The following is a 14,047-nucleotide window of genomic DNA, read 5'->3' as shown; positions in this document are numbered from 1 at the left end:
TACAGATATATAGATGTATGGATAGATATATAGATGTATGGATAGATATATAGATGTAGATATAGATATATAGGTATAGGTATAGATATAGATATAGAAATGGATATATATAGAAATATTTATATATAGATATATAGACATAGATAGATGTAGATGCAGATGTAGATGTAGATGTAGATATATAGATAGAGATATAGATATATAGATATAGATGTAGATACAGTTATACAGGTATAGATATAGATAAAGAAATAGAAATTGAGATATATATAGAAATATATAGATATAGATAGACATACAGGTAGATATATAGATATAAAGAAATAGATAGATACAGAAACAGATACAGCTATGGACAGTCCTCTCCGTTTTCATTCTCCAGCGCAGGGTGGCTGGGCACACGGCGCTGGGCACGCTCCCGAAACACCCCGCCCTCGGGAGACCCCGCGGGTGTGTCGGAGCCCCGGGGCTGGCGGGGCCGGGCTGGGTGACAGCACCGACAGCACCGACAGCACCAGCAGCACCAGCAGCACCAGAGGCAGCGGCGGGTGGGCCGGGCCGGGCCGGGCGGTGCGGGGGCTGGGCGGGCGGGCGGGCGCAGCGCGGCGCGGCCAATGAGCGGGTGCGGGGCGGGCCCGGGAGCGCAGCCGCCCGTACTTAGCGGCCGCGGAGGGGCCGGGCAGCAGAGCCGAGCGGGGCGGAGGCGGCGGGGAGGACGGAGCTCACCCTCCTCTGCAGCGCCCATGGGGACGGGACGACTTTAAAGGAGTTTTTTTTTGGGGGGCGGGGAAGGTTTCTGGCGCTGGGCGATCACGGGTACGGAGGGGGGAGAGAGGGAGCCCTCGGGTGGGGGGGGGGGGGGATGCCGGCTGCTTGCTGTGTGCGTGCTCCTTGCGGGGTCCCGGCCGGGCTGCGGGGGTCGGGCGGGCAGGGGTGCCAGCTCCGCGGGTCTGCGCTCCTCCGGCCCCGCTCCGCGCAGGCGGAGGGAAGGGGCTCGGGACCTTCCGGGCCTTGCAGAGCGGGGAGCGGAGCTTTTGCGGGGAGCGGAGGCTCTCGGGGAAACTCCGTTCCCCCGCACGGAGGCGGTGGAGCCGGGAGCGCCGGGCCCGGCCAGCCCCGCACGGCCCGGGCAGCCCCGCACGGCCCGGCCCGGCCCGGGGAAACGGGGCTCCGCTCTGCCCTGCCCCGCACCCCGAGGGCAGGGGGAAAGGTCCGCGCTGGGGGCTTCTGCTTCGCGCGGAGGGAAGGATGGGGGTTTAGGGAGGAATCGTTGAAGTCTTTTCTGTGTGCCTTGATTTCTTTATTTATTTCTCCTTCTCTTGTGCTCCCTGTCCCTGCCCACCCCGCCCTTCCTTCAGATCCGGCGATTCCTGCCCTCGCCTCGCCCCGTCATTGATGGGCAACCAACTGGATCGCATCACCCACCTGAATTACAGCGAGCTGCCGACCGGGGACCCCTCGGGGATCGAGAAAGACGAGCTGCGCGTCGGGGTGGCTTACTTCTTTTCGGATGAGGAGGAGGACCTGGACGAGCGAGGCCAGCCAGACAAGTACGGCGTGAAGGGCTCCGGCAGCCCTGGCCAGGAGACGCCCACCCACCACCACCACCTCCACCACCACCACCACCACCAGCTGGTGCTGAACGAAACCCAGTTCTCCGCTTTCCGCGGCCAGGAATGCATCTTCTCCAAGGTCAGCAGCGGCCCCCAGGCTGGGGACCTCAGCGTCTACTCGGTGTCAGCCCTGCCTGCCCTCTGCAAGCCGGGGGACCTGCTGGAGCTGCTCTACCTGGGGCCGTCGGAGCAGCCGCCGCCGCCGCACTGGGCGGTCTACGTGGGCAGCGGGCAGATCATCCACCTGCACCAGGGGCAGATCCGGCAGGACAGCTTGTACGAGTTGGCCGCGGGCAACGTGGGCCGGGTGGTGAATAGCTGGTACCGTTTTCGCCCGCTGGTGGCCGAGCTGGTGGTGCAAAACGCCTGCGGGCACCTGGGCTTAAAAAGCGACGAGATCTGCTGGACGAACTCGGAGAGTTTCGCCGCCTGGTGCCGGTTCGGGAAAAGGGAGTTCAAAGCCGGGGGGGAGCTGCAGGCTGCTGCCGGCCCCCAGCCCCAGCAGCAGTACTATCTCAAGATTCACTTGGCGGAGAACAAGGTGCACACCGTGAGGTTCCACAGCCTGGAGGATCTAATCCGCGAGAAGCGCCGGATCGACGCCAGCGGCAAACTGAGGGTGATCCAAGACCTGACGATCGTGGATGGGAAGGAATAGGGAGTTTTCACGGCGGGTGGGTGGTGGTGGGGGTAGTGTGTGTGGGGGGTACGTGGTTATCTTCCTCCTGCCCTGCCCGGGGCCACCAGCCTTGCCACAGAGACGGGAGGCTGCAGCCTCCTCCCGTGGGGACGCGACTGGAAGCAGGATCCATGGCAACATTCCAAAAAAACAAAACCACAACCAACAACCAGCATCCTTTACACCCATAGCCAGTGTTTTGTTTGGCTTTTGATCTTCTTAACGCTGAAAGAAAGAGCGAGGGAGAGGAGGAGAAGGGGGAAGAAGGGGGGTGGGTGGTGCAGGAAGGCTGTTCTTCAGAGCATGTGGACAGTCTCTCCTGGAGATCCATGTTGACCATTCTAGCAACACGCCAATAAAATTTCAAATTGATTTTTTTTTAATTAATTTATATTTTTTAAAAAATTATTTCATGGCTTTAATCCGTGGTAAGTTTTAAACATCGGGGGCCATGGATGTGGATCTGGCTAAATGAGTTTCTAGCTGATGTTTGCCTTGTGGCCAAGCAAAAGCATCAGTGCTACTTGGCTAAACTGGGAGGGGAAGGGAGGGCTTGAGTTCTGGGGGGGGTCGAGGGGGTAAATGCCCGTTTGTTTTGTTTCTCAATGCTGCTGCTTCAGCCTGTAGCTGCAACCCAAATTTTGTCCCAGTCAACTCTGGCAAGAGACTAAGAGGGGAAGATGCCTTCACGTTTTCTGGCCCCATTGAAAATGGTCTTTTTTGCTTTCTGTTTGCAGCTCTCTGCTAAATGCCATCATCTTGCATAAACAATTCCACCTCTTCCCAGCCTCTCTGCCTTCTTTTTTTTTTTTTTTTTTTGGGGAAGAAACTTGTTGAGCAGTTGTTTTTCTGAAACTAAATTCATGGCTTAAAGGAAGTGGTATATTTGGTAGAACAGTGTGTTCCATGTTGCTGCTCAGAGATCCAGCCTCTAGGTCTCATGCTTGAGCTGTGGATTTGCAGTGCTGTAGTGATTCTCACTGCACCACTGCTTCACTACCTCTTCATGCACAGGGCAGCTGAATCCTACAGGAAACAAATAGGTTTGAATTCTGCATGTTGCCTCTTTGAGACAGCAGTTTATTGAGTATTTACAATTCTGCTTGAAGAAAAGAGATGTAAGGTGGTGAGGTTCATCTTGGCGTTTCAAATTCCAGGCAACTAAAAATCCTGTTCAGTCTTAAGTTTAGAAATCTACAGCTGCATTTAAAAGATGCCTTTTAATGTGATGTGAGCAATGCATTGTCTGTATTTCAGGTCCTATTCACTCATTGCTTAATTCCAAGTTATGAAGTGAAAGATCAGAGCATTAAATATATATTTTAAAACATCTAAACAAATGAAGTATACTGGGGCATTTCTAGAGCTGTCTATTCTGTCTTATTTTTATTTTTTTTAAATTATTCCGAGCTGCATACAACTTGTAATAAGCAATTTGTCTTTGCATGTTTCAGTACTGGCAAGAAAATGCATTTGTTTTTGTCCCCTCTTCCCACATGGATGGCAGAATAGAAGTAATACCCTCCCTTCTGTATATACAAGACACTCCACCCCCTGTCACTGTACCGTGTCCTGGCTCCTTTTTGTATTAAACAATGTCATAAGCAACCCTGTTGCAACAGTAATTTCATTTCTACGAAGTGTTTGCCTCCCATGGCTGAAGCTGTGAGGGTGGAGTGTATGTCATGATGATAGAAGTGTCAGCATAAATCTATTTTTTAGAAAAGTGAAGCAAAAAAAAAGTGAAAGCCCCCAAAACTGCATCCCTTCAGTGAAGGTCATCTGGCTGGCTGTGTTTGCTAATACACTTGGCAAAGTTCTGTGGTAACTGGCAGTATTATTTTTATCCCTTCCTCTAAAGATCCTTGGTTAGTACAAAATAGGGTAAATATCTGAAAAATGTGGATTGTCATGACTGTCAAAACTGCTGCTGAAAAAGCCTTGAACCACAACGTACCTTTAAATAAATGTGTAATATTTTAGCTTTATATTGGCAATAGTTGCTGTCTGATCATGATAGCTTTTTCCATAACATGAACAGGTGTAGTGTTTGTGCATCTTCATGATTATACTGTATCAGATCTCCTGGATTGTTAGAACTGATTTCCCTGTATGGCTTGGTGCAAGCACAGAGGGGTTGCAGGAAGGCTCTGGCTTTACATCTAAGGCACTTACAAAACATTGAAACTTAACTGGCAGGAGAAGGGAGGGTGAGCAATAGTAGTTTAGTTTAATTTCTCCTTATAAAAATATGCATTAGAGAACTGAGGTAGGAATGGGCAGAGGGAATGACATGGAGAGGGAATAAATAACAGGGTTTTGGAGACGGGAAGAATGGAGTGGAGTAGCATGGTTATTTTCCATTTCTGGAATGCCTTTTCTTCAAATGCTGTTAGATGAATAATACAGTATTAGAGAGAGAAACCTTGCAAGAACAGCACTGCACGTCCTCACTGCTGAGAATTTAAAGCAGACTGGCTAGAAACTTTTCACTGTTCTTTCCAGATACTCTCATGTCTATCTAAACAGCCATTTTAACTCTGGGTTGTTGCTTGTTTTTTTCTTAATAATGATTTACTAACCTGGTTCATGAACATAACAATTCTTGTTTTACCTAGCAAGATGTAGAATGGTGTTTTATACAGGAAGTTACAGAACTAGTCTATGCTTATTTACGCAAGCTCTGTCAGAAGCCTTTGGCATCACTCCAGATTTGTACTGGTAAAGGTAACAACAAAATGAAGGCCCTAGTCCTTTGCATAATGTCTGGGGAAATAATCACAAATGTTGTTAACCAAAGAGAGACAGGGAACTGCTGGAGAGAGTCCAGGGAGGGGCAACAAAGATGGCTGGGGGATTGGAGCATCTCCCTGAGGAGGAAAGGCTGAGAGAGCTGGGACTGCTCAGCCTGGAGAAGAGAAGGCTGAGGGGAGACCTTGTCAATGCCTACAAGTATCTCAGGGTGGGTGCAGGAGGATGGAGCCAGACTCTGCTCAGCAGTGCCCAGGGACAGGACGAGGGGCAACGGGCACAAGCTGGAACATGGGAAGTGCCACTGAAAGATGAGGGAAAACTTCTTTACTCTGAGGGTGGCAGAGCCCTGGGACAGGCTGCCCAGGGAGGGTGTGGAGTCCCCTTCTCTGGAGATATTCCAGACCCCTCTGAATGCAGCCCTGAGTGATGTGCTCCAGGGGGTCCTGCTTTAGAGGGGAGTTGGGCTGGATGATCTCTAGAACTTCTTCCAACTCTGACAGTTCTGTGATTCTGTGATATATCATTGCTGTGACTGTGCTCAAGTAGGAGTCTGTTACTAGCCACAAAAACACCCGTGCAGATAGATCCTCTGTTTTTTTTTTTAGGTTTCAGTCCTGAGTTCCTAACAGCAAACCAGTCCTGATTCATAGTCCACTGAAGGAAATGGAAAGGCTCTCCCTGACTGCTTTGAGCTCTGGAGCAGATTTTATTGTTTAGAAGGTGGTTAAAATTTGTGGACCTTGAGAAGAAGTGAGATTAAAAGGGCATTTCAGAGACCAGGCAGGGCACCTTTCTGAGATGGGAGGCAGTAGAAGCAGGTGATACCATAAACAAAGAAGGGACTAGTTCTGAAACAAGCAGTGTTAATCTGAGATGCCAGTTGGGAAATGGTGAAAACACCAAATGAAAAGTGGGTATAAGAAGTTGTTCAGTGCCTTGAAACAAGAGCAGGAAGGCAGGGGAGCAGTCAGCAGCAAGAGAGGCAGTGATGTGAATGACTGACAGGCAAAAAAAATGTAATTGATTATGCTCATCTTTCAGCATCAGTGACCTGCCTGAGTTACCATTTCCATTCCAGCAGTAAAGATATTGACAATTTGTGTTATATCCCTGGAATCTGTTTACATACTTCAGTCTAACTACCTAGGGTAAATATTTGTATCTCATTCATTGCTCTCCAAGTACTGACTGGTAACATGACGGCAATGTCAGGATACTTTGCACGTCTTCCTTTTGTGTCACATTTCAAGCTTTCTGTGAGCTATTTGGGTAGCAGTTGTATAGAAACTCTTTTGCTTGGATACAGTTTTCTTTGTCTTTTCAATATGCAATCTTTTTAATCCCTTTGAGGCTAATGTTTTATTAAAAAACAAACCAGTTTGATCCCCCTTGAAGCACAGAGAGCCTTTGTGAAATGTTTTACTGTCATAACCCAAATGTTTGCTGGTTATGGGCTTTGTGTAGAGGCTGAGGACTGTAAGGGTGGGCAGCAAAATCAATTTACTCTTCATCTTCTGTTTCCAGGTTAGTTTGTTTTCATTTGTTAGGATTTTTTTCTGCTCTAAAGTCATTATGGTTTTATAAAATGAAGGAGAAAAGTAAAAACCCTCCTAGCATGTTTTTTTTAGGGCAGTGAGGCACTTGATTCATATGTGGATTCCAGGTGGAAAGTAGGGTGTAACAAGATAGGGCTTTCAGGGTGTGACAAGAAATGGCTTTTCGGCTGTGCTGGAGTGTGCAGAGTCCTCATTATCCCACCTCTTTTCATTTTGGTGTATTTTATCTTCAGGTAAGTGATGTGCAAAAATCTGTCAGAGTTTCTAAAGCTGTTTAAGGGATGTGTAAGTCCAACCAATGTGGGCTGGGTTTGAAAGAACACTGGATCTCACTCAATCCATGCGGCACCTGGTGGGATCAAGCAGCTCAGCCTGCCTGGTTCCCAACCCTCTGGCTGCAGCTGCAGAGGCAACAGTCAACTGGAATAGCTGCTGCTGGTTTCATGGCTTAGTTATCTTCTCTGGAAGTTTTCTACTAGTGTAGCTTAAGAGTGTACTGTCCATAGTTATACTTGGCTGTGACTAAGAAGTTGTATGTGTGGCTGCTTATGTTGTGTACTTCCTGCTTTATAACCCAGGAGAATGATGAATGTCCCAGTCCCAAAGAATTAATCCAGAAATATATGAGGAGATAGGATTGGGCTGCCATGCTGAGGGCAGTTCCACTGCAGATCCAGAGGAGACTAATATGTGACTAGGGTGTGACCAAGGGCAGCTCTTAGCTCATCAGTGTCAGTCTTTCCATGGCAAGTGTGGAATCCATTTCCTTTATTGTTATGAAATATGTAACTTCTCTGTACTTGGAGTTCAGATTTCACATGTCAAACTGTCCCATGCTTATGGATCCTGTGACACAATGTTAGTTTAATCTGTTGATTTTTTTACAGGTTTTTTTATCATAAAGTTAATGAATAGTGGGATCAGCTCAAGAAGGACAGGGAACTGCTTGAGAGAGTCCAGGGCAGAGCCACAAAGATGATGGAGTGGAACATCTCCCTGATGAGGAAAGGCTGAGGGAGCTGGGTCTCTTGAGCTTGGAGGAGACTGAGGGGCCACCTCATCAAATATGTGAAGGGCAAGTGTCAGGAGGACGGACCCAGGCTCTTCTCAGTGACGTCCAGTGATAGGACAAGGGGCAGTGGGTGCAAACTGGAGCATAGGAAGTTCCAGGTAAACATAAAGAAAAACTATTTCACTGTGAACTCAACAGAGCCCTGGAACAGGCTGCCCAGAGAGGCTGTGGAGTCTCCTTCACTGGAGACTTTCAAACCCCCCTGGACACGTTCCTGTGTGATGTGCTCTGGGTGACCCTGCTCTGGCAGGGGGGCTGGACTGGATGATCTTTCCAGGTCCCTTCCAACCCCTAAGATTCTGTCAGTCTGTGATCAGATACTTTACTGGACTACTTGCAAAGCAAAAAGAGGGCAGTGTAGACATTAGGTTGGAAAAAGGCAACAAACCAAGAATCTTCTGCTACTTGGTGTGTCAGTGGATTTACTCCAGATGTATGTCCAGATTATATTGCCCAGTTCTGAAGCCCCCAACATAAGAAGGACATGGAGCTGCTGGAGGGGGTCCAGAGAAGGGCCAACAAGGTGATCTGAGGGCTGGAGCAGCTCTGCTCTGGAGACAGGCTGGGAGAGTTTGGGGTGTTCAGCCTGGAAAAGAGAAGGCACCAGGGAGACCTTAGAGCACCTTCCAGTGCCTGAAGGGGCTCCAGGAAAGCTGGGGAGGGGCTGTTTACAAGAGCTTGTAAGGAGAGAATGTAAGGGAACAGTTTTGAACTGGAAGAGGGGAGATTTAGGTGAGACATGAGGAGGAAATTCTTCACTATGAGGGAGGTGAGACCCTGGCCCAGGTTGCCCAGGGAAGCTCTGGCTGCCCCATCCCTGGCAGTGTTGAAGGGCAGGTTGGATGGGGCTTGGAGCAACCTGGGCTGGTGGGAGGTGTCCCTGCACATGCAGGGGGTTGGAACTGGGTGATCTTGAAGGTCTCTTCCAACTCAAACCATTATTCTATGATATAGAAATAATCTGTACAGATATAAAGTACCAGTGCTGTATTTGTTTAAAAAGTGGCTGTGGCACTCTGCAGTATCTCTTTTGAAAAACGGTGTTATCTTGTCTAAATAATACAAATTCCCTGGAAAGTTCTTTTTTCCTATATATTGAAATGCCTTCATACCATTTACATTGTTACTTTGACCATATTTACCTTTGATAAAGTAACTAGAATTTGTCTCATAGGATTTGTATTTGAGCAGCTAGTAATATGCACTTCAGTTTCTTAATTTCAAATGTTTTGCATCGAGCACTAATGTGTTAAGGTGGATATGTCTAGAGGGATCATAGAACTTGGGGCCGTTCTGATCCGTGTATGTGAAGCTCATCAGATGTTTGCAGAACCAGGATCTTGTCTTTTAAAGGTCTGTCCCCTTCATGTGGCGTTTACTTTGGGCTAAAATCCAGGAGTAGGACCAGCCAGGATGAAGGCCTCAGCATCAACCTCCTGTGGAATTCAGCAGAAGGCTTATGTGTGTGATGTCTGCCAGAAGGGCCTTAATTGCATATTCTGACTTGTACATATGATGATCATCTATGCAAATTGGCATTTCCCCAGGTAAAGTGGGCTAATGCTTTTCAAACATCCCTTTGACTTTCTCTGGTGTGGCTCTGCGGGTGCATGTGTTGGGCAGAAATAGAGAACTGGTGTATGGGCTTGAGCTTCTGAAGTGCTGCAGAGCTGCTTGGACAGGAGCTCAAGTGGCATTTGGAGCCCATGTGGACACAACAGAAAAGGGTGGGAGAGCTGGAAGTTAAACTTCAGGCTGTTCAAGGAAGGTGTTCAGAGCTAAGCTTGAAATTCTTTCTTTCTCTTCTCCAAGGTGCGTGGGGGTGAGTAACCCTGCACCCCTCACACATAAAACCACTCACACCTTGGAGGTCCATGCAACTGCCTGGGCAAAATGGGGTGAGTAAAATACACAGTGTTTCATCAGCCTTGAGTAGCAAATCATTGCTCACAGTTCAATCACTATTTGGTTACACAGGGGAGCTGGCGATCTATTGTGAAGTGTTTAAGCTGATAAGCTAAGCAGCATAATGCTTAGAAATGGGAGACCTCAGTGATTCTCTTTCCTATAGAAGGAGAGGTAAGAGCTTGTTCCCCGTTTTGCGTAAATAAAAGAGTAACCTTGGTTCAAGAACATTCCCATGGGGCAGAGTTTGCAAAGAAATGAAACAATCAAAGCCCAGATTGAGTTGACATGACACTGCCACTGCTGCAGGTAAATACATGGCAAGTATCTAACAATGTAAGTAAAGACAAACTGCTGCATTGTGACAGTTCTTCACAGCAGAGCCCGTGTCCCGCAGACGGAATATTCCTTCCATCTTATTCAACATAAGTAAACATGCCACAGTCTGGGCTTGCAGCAGATCTTTTTTCCCCATATGTTCCCATTGTTTCCATATGCCCTTTCAGTCAGCTGAAAGCAATACGAAAACTGAGCCTGAAAAATACACTGCTTGTTTGTAAATATTTAAACAGAATTTATATGCTTATTGATATATAACTAATAGATATATTTGTATATACATATGCATACTCGGGTGTATATATTATGCATACACAGACACAAGAAGTCTTGACTATTTTATTAGTATCAGTAAGAAATGGCAGTCGCTTCAGTATGTCTATGATCTGTGCAACAGATGGATACCCAAGACTTCACTGACAGGATTTTAACACTATTCAAATATTTGTTCTTTAGGGTATGCCATGGTCTTCTGACATCAAGAGAAGTGGGTTAAATATGTGGGGTTTGACATATTGCTACTTACTGAAGGAAAAATATCAAGGAGCACTACACGTTGCAATAATGAAGTACCCTGTTAGAATGAACTATGCTGCTACTGACTTGTGTATTTATAAATAAAAGAATGCTCCAGTGAAGTATCCATCAATCTTTCTCTTTGGCATATTTTAATGGATAGTGCCACAAATAGTTTTTTTTAATAATTTGAATGCTTTCCCCCTCACTGTAGTATTGTGGAAGCATAACGCTGAAATTAACTGTCTCCTGGTGTTCAGGCATGCTCAACTATTGTACAGTTGTTCCTAAGTAAAGAGACAGCTAGCATTGTTACTTCCTAACTTTTCTCATCTTACCGCTCTTTGAACTCACATGTTTCTTTCAAGAGCTAAATGGTGGGACTCCCCCATCAAACTCATTGTTGAACTTTTACCTAAGTTGTTTGGGCCACAGTTAGACCAACACTCACTGCATTTAGAAATCTTACCTAATGGGTACAGGCTGAAAATCAGCTCTGGCAAAGCCTGTAAGTGCTTTGCATGGACTGGATTAGTGAGAATTATATTTCTGAGTCAATGACTGATGAAATTTCAAAAATTAGAACAGCCCAGTTATTCCATGTCCTCACCCATGAAGTTTTTGTCTCACCTGATAAAAATGGTGGATCTTTTTACCTACCCCAAATTCTTCCTTCTCATCAAACCACCTGCATGTGATATAAGGCCCTTTTCCATGAACAAACCCATCACTAGAAATCACAGTTTCAGAGACTGTCAGAACTGAATATTTGCCCAGAGAATACTGTCATCTCCAGAGGCTGCGGAAGAAAAATAATTCACTCACCCATCCTGTTAAAAGTCCTTTAATTAAACTACTTTCTTGAAGTAAATAAATGTATTGCTAATGAAAGTAGATCCAGAATAACAAATCATAGACCACTAGAACACTGCTGGTAGTTCAAACATCTGCCTGAGCATCACCAACAGTTATTTTTAAGAAACTTAAGATTGTGTTTTCAACTACAACTTCCTGGAACAGAGGTACCTTAGATGAACACAGGGACCTGTTCATGTTTATCGTGGAACTGTAGGATACAGCTCTTGTTTATTTGCTGACATGACACAGCCCTACTCGAGCTTTTTAAATTCAAACATCATTCCATGATATAGCTGCCTACCTGACAGGCTCTCTGGATCAGGATTTTCAACCTGTGCTGACTTTACACCATTGATTCTTCAGTTAGGTGTAATCAAAGGTCATTAATATCGAAAAGTTCATTTTAATTGACCCGTCGACTCAATTTAATTATGGCAATATAAAAGAGTGTCAGGTACTAGAGCCCTGCACAAAGGGTCAGTTAATAATGCAGATTAATCCTGGCCATAGCATTGCCTGAGCCCCATTGGCTCTAACTGAGGGCTGTAAAAGAGTTTCCTACTTCTTAATCTCTCTTTCAAATTGGATAAATAGGGGGGGAAAGATTGGCAGGAGAAGAAGGTTCAAAGAAAAGCCATGCTCAGCAGAAATCTCTGGCTGTTCTTTTATATTTATGCTTTGTATACAGATAAACTCAGAGAACGCCGATAAAACTCACGGTGCTGGGAGCACCAGTGATAGAAATGATGCCCTTTAAAATTTAGCGAGCTAGAAGCTTGCATATGTATGCTGAATTAAACAGAGGATCTTTGGCTTTTCCTTTTCAAAGCATGCTAAGTGACTTTCTTAATCCATAGGAGCCCGAAGTGGAGTTCCCTGTCTGCTGATAACGAACCACCCGAGCAATAGAAATGTCAAACCTTTGCAGACTGCAAGTGATAGCAGTACTGGAAACCTAGCTGCAGTCCCATTCTCCTGAAATCCTTCATCTCACACATAACTTTGAGCTTTTAATGACTTTCCTAAGAATAATGTCCAAGAGAATGTGAATGGAAATAAAGCAGGAACATAAAATGTCAGAGGGAGAATTTGTTTCATGTTCAGCTATGGACTGTCAGATATTTCTTATTTCCTTGAAACAGGAAGAAGGTTTCTATTGATATTTAGGGAGCAGTTCAGTTTGCAGGACCTTTTTATCAAAATGCAGGTGTACTTTGCTGAAACAAAGGAAAATGCACCATTGTCAGTTTAAGAGTATTGTCATCTTGGCAGGAAAACTCAAGGCATAGTCATTGCCTGTTCCAAATCTTGGGTGTACTAGTTTCAGACCAAATAGCTCATAAAACATGGAACACTTAGTTTGGTATTAGTTTTGTTCAGAATGATCGAGTGTTTTACAGATGTGACTAGTCATTTGTGGTGCCTCATCTTCTCAGTGCTACACTGAAGACCTCTCAAACTTGTTATTTTTTTTCCCACCAACGTCAAACTTCTGCCACCTGAAAATGAAGCCCCCAGGCAGACTCCAGTCAGAAACTGAACACTGGAGACAGCTGAAGTGAAGCATGGGAGGTGCAACTCACGTAGTTTGAAAAGCTTTCATAGCTGTAAAATGAATCTTCCAAAACACAGAACTCAATAGTGTACCCTACTAAACGTTCAATGTATTAGGATATTTAAACATGCAGGTTAGCACCAGGGAATTAGATGTAAAAAAGGTAGCTGCTAAGCAGTTCATCTTAAAAATGAACCTACTCTATCTTGAATGCAAGATGTAGAGCTTGACAAGGTGTTCCTTACATCTGATTTGTGAGCTAATCTACCCCTTCTGGGTGAGGTTCCCACTATCATTCAGATCAATGTGTCTATGTATAGAGATGTTTGTGGGATCTCTGTTAGTACTTTTGGTTGAGTATTTGGGTGTGAGAAGGGCTCTGTGTGATCACAGCTGAGCACTGCAAGGACACTGGCATCTCTATTATCTGTACATTGAATGTGATCATTAACTGTTAGCCACAAAGAAGGCAGGAGAAAAATCAATGCAACTTTGGTCAGAGGCAAAATAACCCAGGAGTGACAGTGGTGGGAATGGTCCTTCTGGAAATGACATTTCATCCCCTGTGTGAGCGGGTTGGGAATGCACAGCTGAAAGATGCAAAGGCAACAGAAATGGAGGTAAAAATAAATTCTAGGACTTGCCAGACATTCCAGATAGTGCGTTGGAGAGGGCAGAGTGGCACACAGAATGGTCCCCCCACGAAGGCCTGTAGGGTTGTATGAGCCTGACAAAGGGCCACCAAGGAAATGATGTTTCGGAATGTCCCTGTGATTCCCTGGTGTCAGAGTCAGCAGGTCGTGGTAAGGACAGTCTGCAACACAGCCAGTCAGCCCAGCTGCTTATCTCTCTTGGTTAGCTGGGAAGTATCCCAGACCTTGAAGGAATGCCAAGTTTTGTCACATGAATAACTGACTGCAATTATCAATATAGACTTAGACTTTTTTAGTGCTTCATGGGAATGGAGTGTCCAAACAGCACCATTCTCTGCAGATGCCTGCATCTCCACTGGCTATAGGAGGTGTCTAGCACAGCAGTGTTTTCAGCTTATGGGCTGTAGTTAAGTGGGGGAAAAACAGAATGAAAGACTCATTTCTCCTCCAATGTTTTCACCTAAAAGTTGTATATATCATCTAAGTTACTCAGCTAAGCAGTAGAAGGAGAGCCTTGCTTGCAGAGGACATCACATCCTACCTCAAC

At 45.8% G+C, this 14,047-nt stretch overlaps 1 protein-coding gene across 1 annotated transcript; it reads left to right on the top strand.

Moving 5' to 3' along the window:
• The first annotated feature begins 696 nt into the window (after positions 1-696).
• On the top strand, positions 697-2,280 carry LRATD1 (LRAT domain containing 1). Its single transcript, XM_051615560.1, has 2 exons — positions 697-816; positions 1,359-2,280. The coding sequence occupies exon 2, from the start codon at positions 1,396-1,398 to the stop codon at positions 2,269-2,271; it is 876 nt and encodes a 291-aa protein (XP_051471520.1). The 5' UTR covers positions 697-816; positions 1,359-1,395; the 3' UTR covers positions 2,272-2,280.
• Positions 2,281-14,047: the final 11,767 nt, after the last annotated feature.

Source organism: Apus apus, chromosome 3, assembly GCF_020740795.1.
Source record: "Apus apus isolate bApuApu2 chromosome 3, bApuApu2.pri.cur, whole genome shotgun sequence".
Taxonomy (NCBI): domain Eukaryota; kingdom Metazoa; phylum Chordata; class Aves; order Apodiformes; family Apodidae; genus Apus; species Apus apus.
This window is presented reverse-complemented; position numbering and strand designations above follow the sequence as displayed.